This window comes from Abramis brama, assembly GCF_963993115.1.
Source record: "Abramis brama genome assembly, chromosome: 3".
NCBI lineage: Eukaryota > Metazoa > Chordata > Actinopteri > Cypriniformes > Leuciscidae > Abramis > Abramis brama.
In genome coordinates this window covers 22153403-22181057 of record NC_139965.1, presented here as the reverse complement: position 1 = coordinate 22181057, position 27655 = coordinate 22153403, and the positions used below count along the sequence as shown (strand labels likewise).

Below are 27655 nucleotides of genomic sequence, written 5' to 3'. Positions count from 1 at the left end.
GCTCATTCATTTCTGTAAATTTTCTACACTGGTCGCACTGTATGTTTTTGATTCACAAAAAGTAATTGACTCATAAGTGTCGGATTACACTAGTCATGCTGCACGTTTTTGATTCACTAAAATAACTCGCTCATAAGAGTCATTTGGCTCACTGCATCAATACTGTCAGTTTACCGTCTATTGACTGTAAAATGGCAACATTCACAACTCAGTTCTGAACAATGAATGGGTGTTTTTGAGGTGTAGCCTAATTGTGGGTGGTCAGACACAGAGAGTGTTTCTGTAATCACAGTCAAATGAGTCTTTTTTTGGACATGAACCATTCAAGCAAATAGATTTACTAAAATGAAACGACCTTTCCCATATGACACTGGATTGTGTTTGGTTCTTCTGTCTGTGTTGTTACAGGACATTTTGAAAACATACTAGTTAAACTAGTAGTGTTGCAACTTGTAAGTGATTAACTCCTGAACACTGGTGTGCATGAGATCGTGTGCATTTTGTGTAAATTTGGATGAACATGTGTGAAGGAAATACCTAACAGGTGCCACCAGCGCACAATATGTACAGTAAATCTGAAGGAATCAATACTTAAGAAAATATCAATCTATTTCTTCCTCACCCTATCAGTAAGGGCATTAACCCTCTGACATGCTGACCTCATGAATCTCTTTCATCCTTGCCTTTACAGTAGTTTCATAGTCTCTCTCTCTCTCTCTCTCTCACTCTCACACTTACACTTTATCCCCCTGAGCAGGAGAGAAAGAGCAAATAGACTTAAAGGAAGACACTCAGTTTTGTATGTCTTCCTCAGATAAGAAAAGGCTTAAAGAGAATCAACTCGCTAAATCTTCAGAATCTAGTCTCCAAAACACACAAAGGAGAGAGAGAGAGAGATGGAGAGAGTGAGAGAGAGGGAGGAACAGAGGGAGTGAACAGATACTGTATTCATTTCACACTTGTCAGCTGCGAGAGCAGAATCAAAATGAATACAAGGCTGAATGAAGAATGACAGACAATCTGAAAGCAGTAAGAGAGAGAGAGAGAGAGAGAGAGAGAGAGAGAGAGAGAGAGAGAGAGAGAGAGAGAGAGAGAGAGAGATAGAGAGAGAGAGAGAGAGAGACAGAGGATGGGAAGGGAGGGGAAACCGCTGATCCTGCTGGAGAAAAAAAGAACACACTCTTCCAAAATAATAAGCAACCTACCATTCATAATCAGCAGGTAACCAAAGCCATAGTTTAATATTTTCCATTTTTTATCATTGTATTTTTTCCCTTTAGGTCTTTAGGTGTTTTTTAAAGCAAAAAAAATTTGTCTCTTTGACCCTGAGAATTAAATGGGCCATTTTTGGCCGTTGGTTTTGTTTTTTGCTGCTGTGCCTTTAATGTTTCATGACATCAAACTTGACCATTTTTTAAATGGAATATCGCAATATTTATTATAAATGATTTATCTGTGCACATCATTATTATTTTTAAATTTATCTGTCCTCATAATCTTTAATCAAAATGACTTCCCTTCCCTCTTCTCATCATCATCTCTCCTCTTCTCTGATGATGCGTTTACCAGCACGAGGGCGGGACAACCTGTCACTCACATGACATCAATAGCAAACCACAACCATCCAACGATCCAAGCAAATTCCCAATAAACAAAATTTCACAATTTCACAATGTTACTGTATTAAAAAAAAAAAAAAATCTGGTATGGCAAAGACTGGTATATCAGCAGCCATTACACCAGTCTTCAGTGTCTTCAGTTCTGATTTGGTGTTCAAGAAACATTTCTTATTATTATTATCTGTGTTGAAAACTGATGCTTAATATTTTTGTGGAAACTGACTTTTTGTCATGATTCTTTGATGAATAGAAAGTTCAAGAGAACAGGATTTATTTGAGATGGAGATATTTTTGGAACATAAATGTCTTTCACTTTTGATCAATTTAGTTAATCCTTGCTGAATAAAAGTATTCAAAATGACCACAAACTTTACAATGGCAGCGAATGTGAAATGGGATTGAATAAATGGCACATCACATTGCAAATAAACACATTACATTATGAAAATTTTCCCTCAGCTATCCTTATTCATCAAATATGTGAACACAGAACCGCATGCGAAACCAAACATAAAAGGTCAAAGGTCATGACCTTTTAAACTCCATAATGAGCTACTACACCAAATGCTCTCATTCACAAATGGTAGTCAGTGTATTCAGGCACAACATAGCGATTTTAGCGAGCGAGTGTGTGCCTATGCCCAGCTGCTTTACTGTAAGCCCGGCCCTCTGGGAAGGCCCCTTGAGTGTGACTACTCACCCCTACCTCAGTCTCTATCTCTATCCCTCTCTCTCTCTCTCTCTCTCTCTCTCTTCCTGCAGTAATGGTTTAATGGCAGATTACAGAGCCTCTGAGGGCTGAATGGAAGAGTAATAAAATGAATGGCTTTGTAAGGGCCCTTCCCCCACAGAGAGCAGACCATCGCTGAACTCGACAGTCTCGAGGATCCCTGCAGGACTGCCCAATATCTACAAACCTCTGCAGATAAGCACACAAACACATATGCCTCTTTTTCTTTGAAACTCATTCAAATGGATAGGCCTGTTAATATCTTTTATGTCTCATTTATCAGTTCTTATTGCACTTCCGGATCCATTTTCATAATCCACCAACTGTCCACCAGCTCTCAGCCTTAGAAATTCAATTATTTTCAGCCTGTATGCTACCAGAAATGCACTAAAATATATCAAAAATGTATGCTATGTTTTTGGTGCTGGTCTTTGAAGAGCCATTAAAAAAACATGGAATATGAATATGGTATTTATTCAGGAATGATATATATATATACCTTTACCATTCTGTAAGTTACAAAAAAACACAGTATGAAATGCTTGTTGATTAAAGACGCTCAAATTCTTGCAATAGGCTAACAGGGATTTGCTTCATAAATATTTAGTTCAGTTGCTTCAACACCTGGTGGATCTTTATCATTTCTAAACATAAAAGTCACAATCGCAAACTGAACTGACTGAGTAAACTCAAGCGGGCCATTGTTCTAAAGTGGTCAACAAATGGTCAACATTGGAACATAGATAATGTCTTATGGGGTCAGCAACATTTTTTGGTCCAGATCTAATAATTTATTCACACGCACATGCAATTCATATGTACAACAACTTAAATACACCTCAACGTTAAATACACCGTGTATGTTTAACATCATTTTAAATTTCTAATTGAAATTTATTTTGATATTTTGGGGACAAAAAAAATCATATTGAAGAAAAAAGCCTCATTATAAAAGGAAGTTTGGAAAGAAAATTAAGCAAGCAATAATAATATGTGTTGAAGCATTTGTTTAAATATTTGACTTTTTAAAAAACAATTTTCCTTATATTTATCTATCTATATTTATTTATTAACTCCCATTATTTACTCACTTATTGGAAGAATGGGGAAAAGTGAGAGTCTGTTTAGAAAACTCATATGGTTTGTTCCAGATGTCAGGATATTAGCAGTGCGGATCGGCTTGACTGGAGGAAACTCCCTTTCATAAAGACCTCATTCATGTCCATGAAACACTAGCGCCGGGTGGTTGCGTGTGTGTTATATCCTTCACAGCCAACAAAAGTGCTCACACCAACACATGCACAAACAGTACACATACAGACACTGAAAACAGATGCATATTCACACTTTAATCACCTTGAGGGACTTTTAAGGAGGGGGGGATGAGAAGTTCAAATAAAAGAAGAGTGAGACAGGTGACCTATATATATATATATATATATATATATATATATATATATATATATATATATATATATATATATATATATATTTATTTATTTATTTATTTATTTTTATTATTATTTTTTTTTTATTATTATTTTTTTACTCAATCGTTTATTTTAAACACCTGTCTTTTGATCTGCGATCGTATTGTGCTCGGGTGTCAAGCTGCTAATCATCTGGGACAGGAGGAGACGTATCAGAGGTGTTATGAAAGTGTCCCGTGTTTAGTGGCTAACAGCATCTAGGTGGAACAATGCAGCCACTCCTCTCTACTGTTGCATAAACACACTAACCTGAACTAACCTGCACTGAGCCAATTACAGTAGCATGTATGTGTCAGTGTGTGCGTGTGTGTCCAGAACAGGTGTACTTGTGGCTTAATCTCCTGTGCAGTTGAAGCCAGTATCACACCATGATCAAAAGACACCATTGAAATAAGGGTTAAACAAAAATCTTTTCTTTCTCTCACTCAGACAAGCTTGAGCACAAACTCATTTGCTGCATGGCTGGAAAACGGACGGCGATATTGCCAAGAAGTGAAAAGCCAGGGGTGAGCAAGAAAGACAGAGACGCTCAGACTGAGCGTCTTTTGTTTGAAGTCCCACCTGCAGCATTACGGCCACAGAGATGCAGCTGCTCTCCTTTCCCTCTTCCTCTCTTTGTTTCTGTCCATCATCCCAGGCTCTTCCTCTGCTTATTGATCCCCTCTGCGTTCCCTATTCTTATTATTTTCAGTTTCTGGGATTGTAGCCCTAAAGGGGCAGTCACACTACACTTTTCGTTCGACTGACTTCCATTCGTATGCATGCGAATGCGGGACAGTGGAAACGCAACCTCATGTGAAGTAGTTTCGCATTTCTTTCTCTTAATTGCAACTAAGGGGCTTTTTAAACAACACCGTATTTAGATAAAAAAAAAAAACTTTTTATGTGTTTTTTTTTTACAAAGTGACATCGCCAGCTACTGGCCTGGCAGCATAAGACAGCGTTTTTAGTGGTTTTTCGCAGATCCGTGTGAACGGGGGATCGTTTGGACAACGTTGTCGTCTGTACGCAAAAAACACGAAGGAAAAACTTTTTCATTTTAGTACATCGTTGTCATGTAAACGTACCTTAAATATATCCCAATTGCGATTGGGAAAGAATTACAAATTCTTGTAATTGCGACGTTGCTCCTTGTAACAGCAAATTTATTTCTCGTAATAATGGCTTTATTTCCAGCAATTGTGAATTTTTCGTAAATTTTAACTTAATTTTATCTGGCTATTTTTGGCTTTCCATACTTTTCTGTTACCTAAGACCTGGGACACAATAGACGATTTTCAAAACCTTAACCGATTTTTAAACAGTGGGCGACCACAGACACAAGGGCAGTTTCAACCGATTTTTAGAATCCTCCGAATGCACACATAAGAAGATTCGTCCGGACCGCAAGACCAGACACTTATCGATTGTAGTAACATATTTTACAGTGAGACTAAATCTCACGGAGACTCATGAGATCAAACGTGACTTGAGAGAAAAAGTAAATAAATGGAGGACGATCAACGTCGTCAGCTGGTTCTCCTGGCGTGAGTTTTGTTTTACACTTTACAGGAAGAAAAACAAAGGAGAAAAAAAGAATATGGGTGATCTTCTTTCTCAATACTCTACTTTCGTGGCATGTTTGTGGCTGCCCAGTTTCAGGTATAGAAGCACGCAACATCCGGTTAGTGAAGCTCGCTCATCTCTTATTGGCTATCGTGTGTATCACGTCAGAGGCAGCCCAATCAAGAGTCGTAAACATCAAACATGTTGGATATTTGCGATCGGGCAGGCTCCGACGAGATCGGGAGCATTAAAATAATCGTAATGACATCACACAATTGAGGATATTTTTGGACAGAAAGTCAGTTTTGAGAAGCCTCGAATCAGGCCACATCCCCCAGACCATTAGGGGTTGCAAATCGGGCCCAAAATCTGGCTTAAAATCTTCAAGTGTGTGGCCAGCCTAATGAAGCCAGTAACTTTTTTCTAAATAATCAATTGAATATTTTTTTCCGAATTCACTTCTCCAAAAAGCAACTGAATCCCTGTGAGAATAAGAAATCGATACACTACAATAGAATTTGTAATGTTAAACAAAAGTAACCTGGGGTTACGTCTTGACAAGTTTGGATCTGTTTACTGTCTCCGAGGACCACACTGAGGACAGCGGCTGTCGCAAGCTTGCTTTTGTGCGTCAAGTGTGCCAGGACTATCAGCAGACTCCTTTACATCAGTGCAAGGACCTGGAGTCTGTTTTCAATGGATTATGCTGTTCTCTGCAAATGTCTGTGTGTATTTAAAGAGAACGAGAGAGAGAGAAAGAGAGAAAGTGGCCGTGGCGGAATAGAGAACATTGCAGTACTAGCAGGCACACTGTCCTGACCTCACTTAAAGAGACTGTCAAAAGTGCACATGGACACACACACACACACACACACCATGTTCCCGTCTGTTCTGACCTTCACTGGATTCTCGTCATTCATGATGTCAGAGCTCACAGCCTCCAACGTAAGCCTTCTTAGTCAGCCTTAGTTTATATTTGTGAGTGTATTGATGTATTAAAACTGACAAATACTGACATGTCTATGTTCAAATCGTTTGGACTGAGTTACTCTAATAAACCTACATGAGTATAACTGCAGTAGGGATGAATCGTTACTTTTAAACGTTTGTATGCTACAAGTGAAACAAGCACTCTTAAATGGAAAGAGCTCTAAAAGGGTTAAATCTTTGCCATAATCACACTCCCTTTAAATGAATGCTAGATGATGGCAAAAGTAGTCTAAATTAAGCAGAAACAATTAAATATCGGCCAATAAATATCCAATATAAAAAATGTCTAGTAATTATGAGAAATAAATTTGCAATGCAATGAAACAACGTTACTTTTTTGCAAATGAAGTTTTCATGCAACTGTGCCTTTATTTCTTGAAATAACGACTTTGCTTCTTCTAATTGTGGCTTTATTATATCATAATTGCGACTATTTCATGCAACTGCTTTTATTTTTGCTAATTGTGAATTTGCTTCTTGTAATAACTGCATTAGGGATGCATCGATAGTAAAATTATTTCAATATTACAATAATCACATTATTATTGTCGTTATTAAGTATAATAACTACAATAATCAATATTAAAAGCTATACATGTTTGTATAATGAAAAACAATTAAAACACATTAAAAAAAAGAAGAGTGCTCCTTAAATCTTTGCCATAGTCTATCGCTATTCTTTTACATTAATGCTAGATGATTGCAAAAGGAGTCTAAAAATTTAATTAGGCAGAAACAATTCAATATCGGGCTAATAAATATCCAATATTGGCAGATACTGATAAATTCTGATATGTATATTCATCACAGATACACATTCACACACACCCTACAGTTAGAATGCAGGTGCACAAGGTTAAAGCACAGCTCAGGGGGCACTTCCACTGGGAGACAGATCAAACACAAACACACACACACACACACACACACACACACACACACACACGAGCGCCCACTCAATGCCTCTTACAGGAACCTGGATACACATTAACAGATACACGAGCATATTCAAAGAGAACACAACCGCTAAACAAACACACATGTGTCCTGATCAGCGACATGCAGTAGCACTGTGGGTGTGTGTGTGTGAACGCATGTGTGTGCATGTCTGATTGTTTCCGACAGGCAGGAGAGACGAGAGGTAGCAACCATGTGCACATATGTATGCGAGTGTGTGTTTGTGTGGTGCTTTGGAAATAGGTCAGCTTAGGCTGGGTTTAGTGGCACTAGGCCCAGCTCAAGCAGAGAAGAGCCCTGGGGCTCAAACACACACAGATGCATGTGTACATATACACACGCACACACACACACACCTCCCTGCTAGAAAAGACAAAGACGAACAGGCATATTCCACCATCTACACAAAAGAATTCAAAAGAAAATGCAGATCCAACATATACACACAAATAAATAATGGATTTCACATGCTAAAGGCTGTTCAGTGTTAATCTCGCCAATTCAAGCTACTGACAAATCTTTTTTTTTAATCAATAAAACGAGACAAAAATGTAGCCTACATCATTGATGATATTAAACCATTTTCATTTTTTGTCAATAATGAACTGAAAGGTATCAACAAAGCACTTACAATATTTTCACAGATTTTTTTATTTTAAATAATCATATATCCAATAAAGTTGGGGAATGAAATGAATATATAAAATATAATTTTTTTTAAATATTTGGTATAATTTTGTCATGATCATTTTATTGACTATAATTAGATGACATTGCATTAGTCGACCAAATGACACCAAAATTATGATGACAAAATATTGACAATTTAAAAGAAATTTTCATCAAAAGAGAAAAAAATGTACAATGAACAATTTACAATGGCTGTTTAATTAATTATAATGATTTTGTTCTATACTATTGAACGCTGAAGCAGCTCTGATCTCAGTTACACTGTGATGGTTTAAACACAAGATTCAAATGTACACAAACACACAAGCTCTCTAATTACCAGTGCATGGCTAGTCTTCAGATTGTGAGGAAAGTAACACTAATGAGCTTCACCTCACTGTGACATCAACACAACCTGCTGTCTGCCATCGCACACGCTTATGCCCATAACTCAAACACATAACTATAAATCAACAGGATGGTTATACAGACAATCATAAAACACATTAGTGAGCACACACATGCACGCTAAACATCATAAATATTTATTCCTACAAACATTAACCTAAGTAACCACATATAATCCAAAGAAGAAAACACACTGCGTGCGAGAGCCTTTTAGAGCTTTAGACTGTGAGGATAGAATGTAAAGATGAGCAGATGAACAGATAGAGAGATGATAAATGAAGGGAAGTAGTGAAGGATGGAGAGAAAAAGAGGAAGTGCTTGTGTCTGTTGTACCGGCTGCCCTTAGACCATTACTAAAGGGAACTCCCAATGGAACGACTCAAACACACTCAGAGTCAAACAAAGGAGAGAAAGAGAGAGAGAAAGAGAAGGTGGGTGTGAGGTTTGGTAACCAAAGTACATTACACAAATTTAACCCTTTCTTGAAGAAAATGACTTTTGTCCAAGCAAACAAAACCACTTAAAGAGATAGTTCACCTAATAATTAAAATTCAAAATTTTTATCATTTACTAAACCACATGTTCGTCGCAAACATCCAAATAAATTTTTCTTTCTTTTGTGGAACACAGAAGGAGATGTTTTGAAGAATGTTCACTCTGCTCTCTTCCATATAATATAAGTGAATGTATACAGATGCTGTCAAGTTTCAAAAATGACATAAAAGCAACCTGAAATAACCTGTTCACTGTATTCCAGTTCTTCTGAATGATGTGATTCCTTTGTATTAGGAACACACTGAAATACAAGCAGAAAATTTAAATAATAGAGATAATTTTATGATGTACATCTTTTTATTTGGTGCATTTTTAAAAGCGTTTTTAATAAAAGAATGGAGCACAAACTCTAACCCAAAAAATAAAATAATAGTAAAATAAAATAAAATAAAGTGCCTCTGTCCACGTAGGTGATTCTATCCCCATTTACTTTAACTGTGGAATAGTAGTGAGCTTTCTGCAAAATATCCTAACTTGTGTTCATATGGAAGAAAGAAAGTCTTCAGGTTACGAGTCCCTCTTGTGATCAGAAGAAAAACATATTCTGTTAAACTGCTGCGGTGAAACAATCTTATTAGACAAATCGGTTTCATTTTTAGACCAGGAAGAGGTTATTCTAAAGACTTCAGCAGAAAAAAAAAAACTTGCCCACATATAAACAAACAAATGAGCTGACCAAAGAAAAGTGAATGTGTGTGTGTGTGTGTGTGAGTGAGTGAGAAGAAAGAGAACTAGCAGGAATTTTGCACCCAAGGTTCACTAATTCCAAGTCCAGCCAACGAGAGAGCGAAGGGAATAAAAGCAGTTCAAATTGCCAGAGTTAGTGCTGGAACGAACACACACATACACACACACACACGCAGGCTGTCTTGCTGGTCTCAGCCATCCTGTGCTAGTTGTTAAAGCAGTATTAATATTCATGTCGAGGGCTGCTGCTGTCAGTGAGGCAGTTTTAAATGAAGACTCCGACCTTGATCCAATCCATGGGGTCTCTCCTTATCCAATACAAGAATGTGACTTCAAGGCCTCCCTCTCTCTCTCTCTCGTTCTTTTTCTTTCTCTTAACGCACACTTTTCCTCAATTTTTTCCATCTCCTAACCTCTCCCCCTTTCACCCCTTCTTTCCTGATTATGCAGACTTGGAGCTGGTGTGTGTGCGTGTCTCCAATCTCTTGTTTGATTTTGCTCACAGACAAGAATGGATCTGCCTTGATAAAGATGGCTGTTCAGAAAGAGCCACAGAGGGATTCAGATTACCTTGATCTCTCTCTCTCTCTCTCTCTCTCTCTCTCTCTCTCTCTCTCAGTTTTGGTTGATGAGGTGGGTGTGATACATTTTTAAACTTGATATTGAGAAAAAAGAACAAAAAACCCACTTCGAAACAATCGAAACAACCTGAATGTGAAAAGCGACAAACATAAACAAACACAGGACTTGGTCCCATTATGTTATTATCTGGGGTGGCTTTATCTAAATATGTTTTATAAGATCTAATTTACCTAACAAGATTCTCTTTGCAATGACAGTCGATAAACTTGACCGCAGATGCAGACAGTTGACTGTTTCTTTGCTGAATCAAAGTATTAATGTCTTTAAACAAAATCTTCCTGACTCCAAACAGGCTACACTGGTGTGTGTGTGTGTTTAGGTCAGGCTTGGGTCACTGTGCTTGTGTGTGTGTGTGTGTGTGTGAGAGAGAGAGAGACTTTGAGCCAAAGCAGAAACAGTCTCTAAATGGATAACAGTCCAGACAGAGTGACAGTTGCACAAAGCTCGTTTTTTTCTCATTCAACCTACACACACGCACTTGAGCATACACTTGCCCTCTGCGGTTAAGGTGTATCCCTCTATTCCTCACTTGCCATCTCAGAAGCCTCCTGTCTCTTTATCTCTGCAGCCTAAATAATGGACTTGCATTAGTTGGGTCGGTCTGCTATAGAGCAGAGATCACTCTGATCAATGTCTGCCAAACGGACAGAGGCCACTGCTCAATTTCATTCTCTGAAGCTTCATTCCTCCTTTCTTTATCTCTTCCTTTTGGACTGAATGTGTTCATCTGTTCTTTCTGCCTTCTGTCCTCAACCTTTCCATCTCTCTCTCTCTTTTGGTGGACCCCCTTTCTAATAAATCTCATGAATGGTTCTCTCTCAGTAGCTCTCCCTTAAACGCGTCATAGCAATTACAGCACTCATAAAACGGCGCCATATAGACCTAGATCCTGTGTTTGTGTGTGTGTGTGTGTGTGAGATAACGTCCTTGAGGGGGGCAAGAGAAGAGCTGGTTATTGATTGGAGGTCCCTGTACGACACATAGGCTTTTGATTTCTCTTGTAGAGCACTGCTTCTGCCTTGTCCTCAAAACAGTATTCTACAAAGTCAAATAGAGTGGACTATTGACTGGTGCTCACCTACACCATCACAATGAATGACACACTCGTGACTGTTTCTACAGTCACATTAGATTGCATGAAAAACCAATCTAAGCACCAGCTATGTAAGTTCTGAGTGTAATTTAGAGTCAATACTTTCACAATAGCATGAGGACACACCACACCTGCTTTTGGTATTTTGACACTTAAAAATGTGTCAAAATGTCACTGCATTAGATACAAAGATAAAAGCAAATAGCGATTTCCGTAGCAACGTTTACCAATACTACATCCACCATGTTAGCACTGTCATGTATTGTCATGTCTATACTTTTTGCAGCAATTAACAATTATAACATTATAACAACTTCTTTCCTGATGGGATAGTAAAGTATTTGAATCGAAACCAAATCTCTTTTTGTGACAATGCCTTTAAAGTTGCAATGAAACAGAAGTGACAGGTATTTTCTGCCATATGGTGATGTACATCTGAATGTAATAAATTATCAACAAAAAAAAAACCTAGGGTGGGGACTTGGTTCTATCCATCAGTTGTTGATTGGATTTTGAGATGTTGGTATTGCACTCAACAATGAATGCAGATGATTGTGGAGGGCCAGGGTTTACGCAGATTTAATTGGAGAAGTCCTATGTCACTACAGAGAAATCTGTCGCTTTCTCTAGATTAATATTTTGATTAAACATTATGAGGTAAAAGAAATGCATGGATAAGATCTATAACATGCATTTTCGAAATCATTCATGTTGACGTCCAATAAATTGCACTTGATATTTTGTTATACAATGCTGATGTAAAGTAACAATGCAGGTTAAGTAAAATTGTTTAAAGAACTGTGCACCGCATATGTCAACTGGAAGTAACATTTGTTAATAAAAGCTGCCAAAGACTTTTTTCCTTTACAGCAGCCAGCCAGGATGTACATATGTCTCACACCAGATGTAGTGTGGGGCCAACGCTTATTAAAACAGCAATAAAGAAGAGCTTTCATCATGCAGCATTCTGAATTTTCACGTGACAAACAGGTATCAAGATGGTTCCTATTATGGGGTGATGAATATAGATTTTTTTTCAAAGGCCAATGCTGATAGCAATTGTTACATCTGTCAGCTGCAGGTGCCACCATGTGCCAACTGATGGCAGCCTAGTCCCTCACCGTTTCCATAGACTCTGTTATTCCCGGACTTCATCTCCCAGAAGCCTCTGCTCATTATTAGTTTATCTGTTTCAGCTGTGTCTTGTTTCATTTGATCATCACCCTGTCTATTTAGTCTATGGAAACGGTGAGGGACTAGGCTGCCATCAGTTGGCACATGATGGCACCTGCAGCTGACAGATGTAACAGCAACAGCCAGGTGACCAATGGCGGATATTATCTCAATGTAGCTGGTAAAGGCTAATATAATTAGATGTACACATATGCTAAAATATTAACTCAATTAACAAAAACAAAAAATCTGAATACAAAAAAAATAGCCATTAAAGGGATAGTTCAATCAAAAATGAAAATTCTGTCATTATTTACTCATCCTCAAGTTGTTCCAAACCTGTATGAATTTCTTTGTTCTGAATAAAACAAAAGAAAATATTCTACAAAAGAAGATATTTTGAATGTCGGTGACCAAAAAGTTGATGACACCCCATTGACTTTCTCCAATACCAATGGTCTTTAAAACACCAGCATGCCAAAATGTTGGTCAATCAATAGTATTTAGACAGCAGAGAGGCTGATTAAAATGTTCATATTTGTATAGTGGACACTATTTTCAGTCAATACCCTCAAAATGCCAAAATACTGACCTTAATCGGCCTAAGCTGATATATCTGTCTATCAAAGCTCATTACTAATTATAATGACCTTATTTCCATATGTTGGAATATTTATGGATAGCTACGCACTTATCTGACAGCAATGATAGTTTGACATTTATGTTTGAAAGCCTGAAACCATCACCGAAATCACAAGGCAATACAAGAGAAATAAGAACCACTCGAGTATGAGCACATACTAGAGACAGCCACACACAGTTGTTAACTTGTGGGATAAAACAAAATCATCTTCTTGGTTAAAGAGAGGTCTGATAATCTGTATGAAGAGGGATTTGATGGAATGAATAAATGCATTAATACTCCAGGCGCTTAGCGTCGCAATCACCCTATTGCAATGCAGAGAGAACTGTGCCCGCGCCACGGCATCAGCGCCGCTTCCAATGTGTCAAATGTTAATGACCTGCCAGGGAGAGGAATCTATCCACATGTTCATTTGTCATTAAGAAGGAATATTTTAACACCAGACGCTCAAGTGCTACAGTGTCACAACAATTTAACATAGTGGGAAAAAGGAGGAGGTGAAGAGAGGGAGGAGGGGAGTTCTGACAGATAAAAAGAGGAAGAATGTATTGGGGGGGGGGGGGGGGGCGAAAAACAAAAATGCTTTGTATCAGCACAAACGCACACACAACGACTGCACCACTGCGCTGCTGCCAATATTTTGTTGTGTCAGTAGGTCAGAGAACAGGGAGCATTATGGGAGAAAGTGCCTCTATTGCTTGAGTGGCATTTAGTATTGTTGTATAACAGAGACTGAGAGATGATGCTACTGTTACTGCTCGCTGGGTGCTTGAAGAGGCAATGAAGGCATCTACCCTGCGTCGTTTTGTTCCTACTGAAGAGCAACACGTGCAGCTGTCTTACTCATTGACTCCTACACAACCACATGTACTCAGAAAGTGATGTCATTACCAGCAGCTGCACAAACATACACAGGGAAATCAATGAGCGTATGGCACATTTATTAGGTCCTGATGTGGCAGCACAGAGAAGCCCAGCCCAGCTGTTATAATAGAAAGCAGTGTGAGTGAGAAAAATCCAGAAAGATCTAACCTATAGAGACATGGAGAAGACCCATAACCTCAGCCAGCTATAGTCCTGTGTTCCCACATCAAACTGAAACTAAATGAAACTATTACAACACATACTATTAGAAGGAAATACTTAAGGCATTCAGCAGAAATTATATAAATTAGGGGGCTTGTCCAACTAATGGCAGAGTAACCACCTTGTAAAACAATCCTGATACGGGCTTATACAGGCTATACCTTGAATAGGTCAACTGATTTGGTTTATAAATGCAGTTGTCAGTATCTAGAAAGCAAGCATTTCTGTTTTCATTTTTTGTGAATTTTATTTCAGCAAGTTTGAATACATCTCATTTGCAGTCACTGAATTAATATTTACAGTTTTAATGCAGCAAAATCGCAAACATAAATGGACAACTTTAAACGTGATTTTCTCAATGTTAAGATTTTTTTGCACCCTCAGATTCCAGATTTTCAAATAGTTGTATCTCGGCCAAACATTGTCCTATTCTAACAACCCATACATCAATGGAAAGCTTATTTATTCAGCTTTATATGGTGTATACATTTCAATTTTTTTTAAAAATGACTCGTGACTTGTTTTGTGGTCCAGGGTCACATACACACTTGTTTTTGTTTATCATGCCAATTTAAATTGGAATCCTCAAAAAGGTTGTGGTAGACAAGACAGGCCTTACTGACTCATGAACTCACCTAAAACTTTTTATCCCTCCATTTCTTTCAGAATATTTCCCTACCTTGACTGAATTTCTGGAAAATAGCTGTCAATAAAGCCCTATGTCCAGACAGCTGTTTAGTTAGGATTAGTGATGCCCTGTCAAGCAGATGTAGTGGGAGTTGTACAGAGCAAATATAATTTACCACCTTTTCCCATAATGTTTTCCCTATGCTCTCCTTTCACTGACCGATGATTGTTAGCGGTTGTCCTATTGAACAGATAAAGCAATATCTACTGCTAGTGCAGAACAACAATGTTGGCCGCAGAATCCTTTCAAAACCCATTGGAAAAAACTATTTAAATCTCAGTGAGAGTGAGAGAGAGAAAGAGAGCAATAAGATTCCCTGGCTGCGTGGTAGCTGTGGAATTTTGGTCCTAGCGGAGAGTAGCTCCAGCTTTCATAGCGCTGTTTGTTTTGGACGTCTGAGTGAGGTAGAAATATGTTCCTCCAGTCCTTTCCACCTACAGCTCTGTCGCAACAGCAAACAACCCCGCGCGGCACACTGAAACGCACCGCGAGACAGCCGCCATGCCACTTCAGAGAGCGTCGCGTTTGCACAGACACGCTGTAAACACGGATACGGCTCGACTTAAAGCCAATTACTCGCGGAGAATAAAGCCGACTATGAGGAGATAAGTGCGAGATAAGCTTTTTGTTTCCAACGAGGAAATTTCACCTGCATCAAGACAGATATTGATCTTACATTTGATTTGACAGCAAGTAGCTGAAGTGAAAGTCGTCTGCGGGTGCGTTTTTCTTTGTGCATTCGGTTTTGGCACAAATTATGGTAATGTTTACCGTAACGCAAATGAATAAACTCTTTATGAGCAACACGTCAAATTGATAGCAGATAAAACCAAGTGCTGCCTCATTCCTAAAAAACGTGCAAAACACCACCACTGACTTTTGGCTACACTAATTTCTGAAGTCAGCACGATAACAAACGCACAAGAAATCCTCCACTTTGATGTCTCGCCCTATTTTATGGTTTCGGCAGGGTCTTTAGCGATTTAATTCATCTCAGAGCTCTCCGGGGTTTAGGAAATCTGGGCCAAACAGTGATTGAAGCCATTAGAGCAACCCCTTCAAAAATACTTCAGGGTGTGCATGATTACATGAGATGAAGTAAAGGAAGGGAAAATAAGGGACAAAGAGCATGAATGACTTACTGTCCTCTACTCAAACAGTCTGACCCCTTTAACCAAAAGGTGATTTGTTAGACGTTTATTTGGATTGTCACATTGATGAACTCCTAGCATATTCAATAAAGCATGTAATAGAAAACATGCAGTATGTGTTTGTGCACATAAAATTCAGAGCATTGGCAAACCCAGCTTTACCTAATGACCCGGCTCTCAATTACATCATCATCATCTGTTTGTAGGGCTCATGGGACAAGAGGTTAAGATACTTATAAAACCCTTCTAACCACCACCTGCAGTAGCCTATACAGACTTCTACAAACGCAATCAGATTTACAGTCCTTTTATAAGTCTGTGTAGGAATTCTCAGTTTGCTTCTGGAAACAAATGTTTTAATATTCTGGTAATGTCTGAAGAATGCAGGAGAGGGAAGAGAGTCAGACAAGTATGACTGATTTTTAAATGGTTTTTGTAGTGAATGATTCATTATCTCTCTCTCTCTCTCTCTCTCTCTCTCTCTCTCTCTCTCTCTCTCTCTCTCTCTCTCTCTCACACACACACACACATGTTCTTTCTTTCTCTACCTCACTTCAAATTTCCTTTCATAAAGAGACTGTCACTGGCATGCAATCACAGTGCGACATGAGCTTGCCCCTCCACCAAAATGAGCATCTCACGCTTTCAATTCCCATGTTCTCTAAAAATAACTAAACAGTGGAGAAAAAAGAAGAAGAAACAAAAAAAACCCCACAAGAGCCACAGAGACATTGATGTGTGTAGAGTTTCTCTAAATGATTCCAACAATAAACAGTTTATCCTTTTGTTGTCTATATCTAGGATTTCCAGTGGCTTTGTATAGGCACATTTGTTGTGTAGACACATTTGTAGCAATTTAAGCTAATTCAAAGTATAATGTGGCCAAAACTCTAGTGGTCTTTCTTGACACAGGCAATCAATTTTTTTGGAAACTGCACAACTCTGCAGAAAGCGCAGATTTCCACAGAATTGGAATGCCATTATTCACGACGTCATACATACTCCCAAACCATTTTATGTTCTTCTAAATAATTCAGGCCTATATTAGAGTTGACATTTTTTTATGGTTTAATGTGGACCGTTTATTGTGAATAATAATAAAGGCGCACTTGTTGTTTTTTTTCCCCACACTTCCTGAGGCTATGCTAATGTTTTTTCTCTAATTCCTGATAACAGGTTTATAATGTTTAAAGGAGCTGTATGTAAGAAATGTATTTCAATTAATCATAAAATGGCCCTGATATGTCACTAGACATTAAGAAATCATGTTCATTTCAAATACTTATATCACTGACAACAGTAGTACGGCCAGGATATTGTCATTTAAAAAGTGAAGTTGCAGCCCTCAACTGATGTTGATGTTGTCATCTTGTGTTTTGGCCTGAAGCGCCACCCTCCACCTATCTACCAATCACGAAGTCAGTAGTGTTTCGGCATCCGGGTTGCCAGCTCTGCTCTAGTTGAAAGCTCCTTGTAGCAGCCTACGTTCCTGCTGGATCCTGCAGCCTATCTGGCAACCTCAACCTCGAGTCAGGGGGGAGGGGGAGGGGATACACCGCTCTACAGTAATTTGAAAGTGATTGCAGTACCAGTTTTGGCCACAATCTTACATACGGCTCCTTTAAGTCTATCCAGTGCCCCAGCCCTCCGATGACTCCTCGTCCTCACAAATGGAGGAGGCAGAAAACAAAACACATGCACAAAAACCTCAAAAACACCTCTTTACTTAATTACACTGAGATGCGATGGAAAGGTGTGACACAGAAAGGACAGGCCTTTATCCCTAAGTTTAGCCTTCTGAGAGGCTTCAAGCTGAAACTAAAATGAAAAGGCAATTATGTTTAAATTGATCAGAGTGTATGAAGAGCTGTTATTAATCACTTATATCAATTATGGAGAGTCCACCCTTCTACTGGCTGGGGTCACCACCAGGGTCAAAAAGATCATGCTCTGTGGATGAAATGGCTGGAGACACTTGTATGTGTATGTAATCCGAGTCACTGGGCAAACCACAGCCTACCGTGGTAAAACATTATGTCCGGATCAAGTTACTCAATGAACCCTTCACCACAATCTGTTACTATGGGCTTGCAAATGGACACCTGTGTTTCAGAATGGGCCCATTACTGCCATAGTGGCACTCTCACTGACCTCACCACTTACATGCACATACAGACAAAAAATGATGGATGAAATAAAAAAGAGAAAATATATGTGGGAGTATTTGATGAAGGCTAGAGGAACAATGAAAAAAACCTAGAAAAGGTAGGTGTCTATCCATCTTCACAGAAAGCAAGTACATGAAAGTGGCAAGCACACACTTGTGATCAAACGTAGACATGCGCGCAGACACACACACACACACACACACGCTCTGTTAATGGATGACACAAGGGAGGAGGGAGTGACCTAGAATACCACTTGCAGACAAGACAATAACGAAACAATGCAGAAGACAGCCCATAATACTCACTAAATTTATGCAGTTACCAGATAGATCGTTACCACAATCGCACAGTCATAGATCATTTTAATTCCACATATATTACTTTGTTTCTTTCATCGAGAACACACATAGATAAAAATGTCTTTGTGTATGAATAAATAAAATCCTTCCCCTACCATCTCCAATAATTAATAATTTACACCCTATTCCATTTGTATCCCTTAGAAAGACGTAGGAAAAAGATCGGACTTGTGTAAAACTGCCAAGGTTACTACGACAACTGCTTCTGGGAATGAGTGAAGTGCCAGGAATTCTGGGTATTTTTACTTTGGACCGCAGATGAAAGCGCAGCCGTTCGCGTGCGTTCTAGTGGGCATGAGCACTGTTTTTCAGGACCATTCATCACGGTGTATCGTAGTGACACGTTCAAACGAGAAACATTTACTTGTCCTTTTGTTGCAACATGGTTTCTTTGAAGTATTGTGTGAGTTGCAGTACTGATTAATCTGTGTTCAGCTGCACTCTTGGAAAAACTTTGAACAACCATCAGTTTTTTAAAGTTTAAAATGTATCTAAAAGTCAGCATGGAATCAAAATGGACTGTTAATCTCTTTTCCTTTCTTTTTTTTATGTTTCTGGTCTTTCCTTTTCAGATGAAAAGGTGATGACCACGCTCTCGTATTTTTCTACCCCTCTTCTTCAAGCACAAATCCAACCTTACATTTTTAGCTCATTGAATATCCTGTTTCACTCAGAAATATTTCACATTATGTGAAGTAACATGGATTGCATTTGTAGTGTCATGTTGACTTGGGCCCGATGTACACAGTACGATATCGGCAGTGATTTTGACGTAGGGGAGAAAATTATTTCTATTGTCGTAGGGCAAAAATGTATCCTTGGCTACTTCCACACTGCGAGTCTTAGTGCTCAATTCCGATTATAGCTGTTCACATTGTTGTTTTAAATGTGGCCAATATCAGATTCCAGTGTGAACAGATCACCTTCCTGAACTGACCCGCATGCACAAAAGAACGATAAAAATATGACACACAGCAAAGTCATACAGAAGTAAACACAAAGGACATTAAAGTAAGCGATTATGCACTTATTTACAGCATGATCTGCCAGGGAAGCCAGCAAATGTATGCGCAGGCAATATAAAAAGTTTTTAATATAATATAAAAGAGTTTTTAAAAACTTATGATACAAGCCCTCAGGATTTGCTAGAGCTGTCACTGAAATATGCAACACTGTCCTTCCACTGACTACCATTGATAACTTCAGGTATGTAAAATCTTTGAAGTGACTCCCATGAGCGAAGAATTGTGGCGAATGTTGCTCTAGAGTGACGTAAGTCGCATGAATTCCGATATGACTGTTCGGACTGAGGTGGCATTGCAAAACATCGGACCTGTTTCGGATTTAGGACCACATATGGAAGTGGCCCAAATCGGAATTGAAATGATCAGATTTCATGTGGTTTGAGCGGTTCACACTGTCATAACAAAAACGGATCTGAGTCACATAATAGCAAAAAGAATCGGATTCTGGTCACATTTACCTGTTGTCTGAACATAGCCTTTGATCGCCTAGAGTGACATATTCATCAATGGCCAATTAATGGTCTTTTCATGAATCTTAGCCTCTGACAAAGTCTGAAAATTTGGGTTGCACTCCTACAGCTCCCCTCATACAGCTCATGTGCAATGAAGGACCAATAGGGCTGATTCATATTTTGCACAGTTTTCTATTAGTGTACGCATACACACCGGCTGTTCAAAGTCCTGCTTCGAGTTTTCCACTAAATATTTGTCCCAAATTATTGTTAAAGGGGAACTATGCAGTTTTTTTTAGCTTAATTTACCTTAACTGAACAGCTTCGGAGTCATTGGAATGGTTATATTACTTTTTTCGGGTTAAATGGTGGTCTTCTCGCACCCCCCCCAGCACATGTGAGCGGAAAAACCATCCTTGCAACTTTGGGCCGCCAGCCTCAGCGTCAGGAAGTATCGCGTCATATCAGGTCTTGCGATGTAACGAATTGCTTTACGGCACTGCACACATACACTATCTAAACATTTATATGCTAGCCTTCAGTGTATCATACATACCTCAGTGGACATGGCTCTGTGCGTTCATCGGCTTCTTTGAAAACAAATGCACATGACCAGAGGGAGAAGATGGGAGGGGGGTGAGTCGCCAATGAGTTTTGACGACAGTGTTGTTAAATATCTATTCCGAAGCTGTAGGGGGAGCTCTATAGAGAAACCTGCGAGCAAAAATCTTTCACCCTAGGCTGAAAGATTGCATGTTGTGCATTTAATATCTTTTTGGTGCTTAAATAATGTCTATGCCTTTGCCTGTTTGGTGATTATATTCAATGTTTTGAACTGCCATCTTGAACCTGAGAATGCAAGTACAGAATGACTCGCCCGGTGTGTGATACGATGAGTTGTCTTGCATTGCAGTTTCTCGACCGGCTTTGTCAGTGCTGAATCATGGCTAAATATCTTGGCTACAATTTATCATACAGGCATGAAGCACTGTAAACATTGCCTAACCCTTTGAGATCACATTGAACAATCTTGACATTGCATTATCTCAAAGAATTATATAAAAAAGAAATATATAGTGTATAGCAGGCTTTGAAGGGACGCTTTGTGTTACCAATCCCTATAAAGAATAGGCTAATCAACCAAGTGCTGAGCAGTGAACATACTCAAACACATTACAGACAATTGGATCTGCTCTTTATGTCACTCATTCAATCACTGTCTCATTGCCCTTCAACAGTACACACACTTTCTGCGATGATATTCTGAGAATGCTTTCTGGAATGTTCAATATTCTCGCTTGTCTATCTGATCAAAGAACGGTTGCAGTTTATTTCATCACTGTTAGCGACTTATAGGGCTTATAGTGGAAGGTAAAACAAACTGTTTCTCATCTACCCCGAGCACATGCCTACATTCTCCAAAAGCAGCCACAGGTTCATTACTGTCTGAGTGTGTAATGATGATGCAAGCGGGAGGCCACTGCTGGTGCCGAACAAAGACCTGTATTCCGTGTGGTGAGACTATAGACAGACAGTGTTGCAACATAGTCTAATTATGAGAGGAGAGAAGAGGGAATCAGGTGGTCTTGAATGATCTTCTATGTTAACTATTAAATTAGCCATGCAAATCAGATGTGCTGAGGTCTATGAAACTAAGAGATAAGCACAAAGAAAGGGAGAGAGACAAAACGGAATGCTAAACATCCACACCAACACAGCCTAACCACGGCAACTGTCTTGTTCCCCTAGAGCAATACAAATAATCAGAACAAACAGTATCCAAGCAGTTTTGTAGGCATGATGTCATTTAGTGGGTGCGTGGAGATTTCCATTTCTCATTGTTTTGTTTTGCTTTTTCCCCAATATTTTTCACGTGACCTTCCCTTTTTCACTCTTGAGAATGCATTGCATGAGCTACAAACAAAACACTACTGAACTTAAAAGTGCAGTAAGCGATTTTTGAAATCTGCTGCTGAAAGTGGATCGGACCGAGCACCATGACACACTTGTAGCCAATCAGCAGTAGGGGGCGTGTCCAGGAGAGAGAGAGTGGGCAAGTGGGAGATTTGAAGACTGTAGAAAGAGAGATGGCTGAGAGACATTACAAAAGAGAAAGGGTTATGGAAAAAGAAGGTTTATGATAAGGTATGATCAAGTAAAATTGTTTTTTGCTGTTTCTGTAATGTTGGTGTGCTGCTGGCGACTAACAACGAACTCTTGCTTGTATACTCTTGCGTACTCCATGTTAATTTGTTCTTCTTCCTTGCTGTTGATTCGTCATCTTCACTTTATTTTCCGTGAAGCATTATTTTAGCTCAATTACATGCAGTTAGAAAAAAGATCAAAACACTTATACCAACTTAAGATGCAACACCAGCAAACCAGCTTAGGTTGATTTCAGATGTTTTTTAGGGTATGCTAGTTTAACTTCAATCTTACAAATGAAAAGAAGTCACTGATTTGCTCCAAAGATGGCACAAGTTCAAATAACCCCTTTTCCTAGTGCCAAGTAAAAGCAGCATTAAGAACTGAATTTGGGAACTTTTTATTTTCAATATTTAAAACACTTTAGCCTAATTCACCCTCAATGAATAAGCAATAACTTGTGAAGGAGAACAACTCCACTTAGAGGTCTGGAATCAGTCATAAATTTCCCACATATACATGCACAGAAACTTGGCGGCAGTTGTTTCCAAATCGGTGTGTGGAGAGTAAGCAACTTTTTAAAGCAATTTAGCTGCTGATGCAGCTAAAATGAAGCTCCAAATGAATGATGTTGCTTTGGGCTCTCGAGCCATAACAGATGCCGGGTTCACAGGGGGCTTTACAGTAGTTGATTGTCAGAGATAAAGTAAGCAGTCTCTATCTTTATAGCCCTCACGTCCTCTGACATTTTCTCCAGAGGCAGCATATGTTTCTTTGTTGCTAAGCTCTGCTTCTCTGATTCATTCAATAATTTGGGCTTACACATTAAAGACTTCATCTTCTCATTCACAGCTGTGCCACTGATTTCGCATTCACATCTTACAAGAATCAGGTGCTTGCAAGCTGTCTTCCATGTGTCAGAGGTTTCCGGAGAGAGTCACTTAAAGCTGGCAAAACTCTGAGGTGAGTGTTCTTCAACTTTTTGTTTTTGTGCAAAGTGTTGGAGAGAGGAAAAGGAATTACTCAACCAAATATTCTGTAAGTGCTCCTGTTTGTTTTCCATCCCTAGGCAACACTGTTATTTCCTGGTGAGGTCTTGCCTGATCACAGTGACGCAGTTTTTCTCTCCTCTCCTCACCTTAACTTGCTCTCTCTCTGTCCTTCTCACTAACTGACGTTGAATCAGGAAGCCAGAGAGATAGCAGAAACACATGAGGGTTTCCCTTCACGGGTCAACGGCCCATGAGTTTTTCCTCTCGTTCTCGTTTTCTCAGTTCCTTTTCTTTATAAGGAGTCAATACCAACGAACTGCTCTGGAACTGACTGCGTTTCTCTGAATATGTCTAAAAAAAAGCATAGAATGTACAAGGGTAAACAGACTAAAAAGAAACTCTATGAATGAATCTAAGATGTTAGTCTTTTATTCATGATGTGGACACTTTGATTGATTAGATATGTATCTACTTATGAAAAGGTGTATGTTTATAGACCACAAACTAGGTGTGCATATATAGTGGCTAAATGCATCCTGGAAGAAGATGCTCCCAGACTTTAATCAGATGCTTTGAAGCTGAGAAAAGAACTCTTATGGCAATTTGGTGGATAATTTGTATGAATTCATTTCAATTGTACGTTTTCATATACACTGACAGTTAAGTTTATCGGTCGGTCTTCATGCTTACTTTTTTTTTCTAAAAAGGTGCAAGTTTTCGTACAATTCACATCATACAAATTCATCGCCACCTCTTAAAATAGTTGTTTTCTCATGAGATTGAGTTGGGCAACCACAATTAAAGCATTTTTATGATTAATTATTGATTTAACTTCCAAGGACTCATGCACATCCTGGGCATAAACACTCAAGACAATGAGGAAGAAATGTCCATCAACCACTACAAAACACCTGGCCTAGGACAGTCCAACCTTTCTCCCTTCTTCTTTGTCTAGATCAGAATCACTTCAACACCCTGCTATCTCTATCTCTCCCTCCCTCCCATCCTTATCTATCTCCTCGATCCACCATATGGCTCCCTCTGCAAATCAGCACAATTTCATCCTTGTCTCCTCACGAAGGAAAAACGACTCGAGTCACTCAAGGTGATGCACTGAGAACGATTCTTAGTTAGCGCGGGAAAATGACAGAGCCGATTGTTTGTGGTGTGAGGGTGTGCTGAGTCTCGCTCTTTGAAGACTGCTTTTGAACTCACAAACACCATCTCTCTACAAAGAAAAAAAACCCTCAGAGTTAAATTCCTTCGCACAAGCCCTGACTCAGTGATCTCATCCTAGAAACGTCGGTAAGATAAAAGTTGGATGTGTTGTTTTAAACTTTCGCCTAACTTTGAGGTGAGATCCAAGTGTATTCACGAGCGCTGCTCGCATTACAGTGAACCGCTCTGTGCGTGCACGAGATCTGAAGACTAGCGCGCGCATTCCACTCCGGCTCTTTTATTCATCCGTCAACAGCAGCTTCAAAGCGCACTGACTCATTTGGCCACAGATCAGTTCAAATCGAGTGGAGCAGAAAGATCCGGTGCGGGAAATCTACAACTGTTATATTTGTTTCCAGATAAACAAATTAGCTTTACTCAGAAGAGCTCAGAATTTTAGCATAAATAGGCTACTTGCACGTTTAATATGATATAAAAATATTTAGGCTATTGTATAAAATACTTTTATTTTAAAGTATTATATATTATTTTAATAATTTATATTGAATTATATTATATAGGCAAATGATTAATGAGCAGGCGACGATCAATGACCCACTTCAAAATATTGAAACCCATAACCTGGGATAAAGAGGACAGCGGGGTTACGTGGGCGGGACCTGCTAGAAAATGTATAGGCTATAAATGACTCTCATGTCAAGAAACATTCTCCGAAAATGATTGATATAGGCCAATTGTAGCCTAACCCACAACTGCATTGGAATATTTTATTAATAGCCTAACCATTTGCAATTTTATTCTTTATGACAATTGAGGCGCATGCTTGTTAAATGTTAGAGAAAACGATCCTATACTACCGAGGAAACTCCCTGTTGAACTAAAGGGAAACTTATGATAGCCTACTGAGAATCTGGGACTGTCCAGCGGGGGTAAACATGCTGTATCTGTGGAAATACAATAATAGCTTTCGGAAATGTGTTTGGGCAAATCCATGACAAAGCGAAGGCGAAAGGGAGCAGCGCGTAAATCAGACTCGTCATTGAACGATCTCCTTTATAGTTTATTGATCGACAAGAAACGGAATTACGAGGGATCTCAAGCGTGTTCTAAAACAGACAGACATATAGACACTTTGCGGTTATTTATATGATAAACGGTGATATGCTGCCTGCCTTATAGTCTTTCTTATTTCTTATAAACCATCCGCCACCTTTATAATCCCATTACGTATTCTGCTATAGCTCGGCTTAATCCTGGACACACTGGCAGTCCTGTCCCGCATTTCATCCACCGTCTGTCTCTCTTATCTCTCATCTCTCAGCAATCCACATGAACTGTTAAACACTAGGCTTAAACGCAGCCGCAATTCCGACAGTGCAAACTCACATTATCGCTCATTTTGAGATGATTTAGTACAAAGAGTCTGCAGCCCCGGAGCCGCGCTCTCGTCCAAGTCCCCAGTTCTCAGTCTTTTGTTAGCGAGCGCAGCCCTGCTGAGTGTCTGATAAATGCCATTTCATTCCAACAAGCAGACCACATGCTGCTTAAACAGTGTGGGGCTTTTACCTCTCTGACTCTACATTGCCTTCAGCCGTATGTATGAAAACAAAGGTTTTATCAATCGTCAAGTTGCCTTGCAAGCATCGATAAAGCAAGCAATGGTGCTACCCGTTTAAATGACTGCGCTGATAGGATCCTCTAGTCTTTCTTAACCTGCTATTTTTCTGAATCAGTTTTTCATAGCAGTTATGGAAAGCATTTCAACTAACTTGTATCTATTATTTTACGGGTGCATATTTTTTTTAAAGTAATCAAAATTGACCTATTCATTAGCTAAGTAGCCCTCTTATTCCTATAGTGACTAGAATCTATTCAATTAGTCACCAGTAGCTACTTCCTCTGCTAGTCACTAGCCTATCCCAGTCGTGACAAATAATAACCATTCCATTGCTAACAGTGGCAAACTGCACCGTCTAAAACATAGTAGTTTTATTAGTAGTAGTTATTATTAGTATATTGCATATTTACTAGCCTACTTATTTAAAAGACAGTCTCCTATCTAGCTCAATTGCTATCTCTTTTGTTAAAATAGCTTTCATGTTACTTGTCATGACTAGTCAGAATGGCTACTTTATAATTCATCAAAAAATACTAGCAAAATCAATATAGCTAAATGGAACTTCCTCGGAGTGTGTGCGTAAATGCGTGAGACAGCGTCAGTTAATCTTGATGCAGCCTTCAAGCATGTCATCTAATCTCTGTCTGCCTTATCTTACACACACAAAACCATGGGATTTCTCCACTCAAGTTTCCAAACTTCACTGTGGACCTCAAGTATAACAGTAGGAGTGTTACAGTTTAAAAAGCACTACTGCGTAAAAAGGCAGTGTGGATGTGTACAAGGTGCGCGTACTGACAAAGTGACATACATAAATAAGCGGGGTTTAAACACCAAATGATCGTAACATTATTGCGAACCACCATTCAAAGCAATCCAATAATATGAAACTCAGAAACTCACTAATGGGTCCATGCGAGGTGAGTCTAGCCGCTGGGAGACCAGAAGCATCTTGGAGTGCGGGTAAACCACGTAGCCACTGTTAAATCCACTTTGTTTCAGTATGTGTAAACTGTCTTACAAAGAAAAGCCTGATTTGGGAATCTACTAAAATATGGTTAATATAAGTCTGGAAACTGTGCTTTCGCCCAGTTGTGTGCGCGATAAGCAACAAGGAGTGAGGATTGTGTCCAAACGAAAGCTAATCTGACATTCCGTTCAAGCGCCAGTCATGTTGATTCTCCTGAACAGGGACTAATAACACAAACGTCTGTATCAGCTCTCGCTCTACACGGCCACTTACGATCAGAGAGCTCTGTATCTTCCTGACTGGTGGGCGGAGTCAGTCCGTCTATAGGACGCTCCTCTGCGCGATGTCACAGAGGAGGAGGAGACGCAGATGTTCCACTTGCCGTCTGCACTTAAAGGGACATTACGTCCCTCCACAGCGATTCTGATTGGCGACTCTGTGCACTGGTTCACACGCGTATGGGCTTTTCACAATAGTGCTTGGGGATTTTGATTCATCCCTGTGAGTCGAATCTTTTAAATCTGCCCAAAAAAAACAAAAACAAAAAAAACTCCTGTTGGTCTTTTTGAGTGTTATGCTTGAGTCACTGAACTGTTCATTCAATCGAATCATAAAATAAAT

General features: G+C 39.2%; 1 protein-coding gene across 2 annotated transcripts in view; it reads right to left on the bottom strand.

Annotated features, from left to right (window-relative positions):
• Positions 1 to 27313, bottom strand: part of LOC311080035 (uncharacterized protein) — a 66186-nt gene extending 38873 nt beyond the window's left edge. For both annotated transcript variants that reach the window (XM_084109798.1, XM_084109797.1), the window contains exon 1: positions 26968 to 27313. Coding sequence is in view for 1 of the 2 variants with exons in the window: in XM_084109797.1 (XP_083965923.1) it covers positions 26968 to 27015 (48 nt within the window). In the remaining variant the exon portion in view is untranslated. The remainder of the gene's footprint in view (positions 1 to 26967) is intronic.
• Between the last annotated feature and the right edge of the window lie 342 nt (positions 27314 to 27655).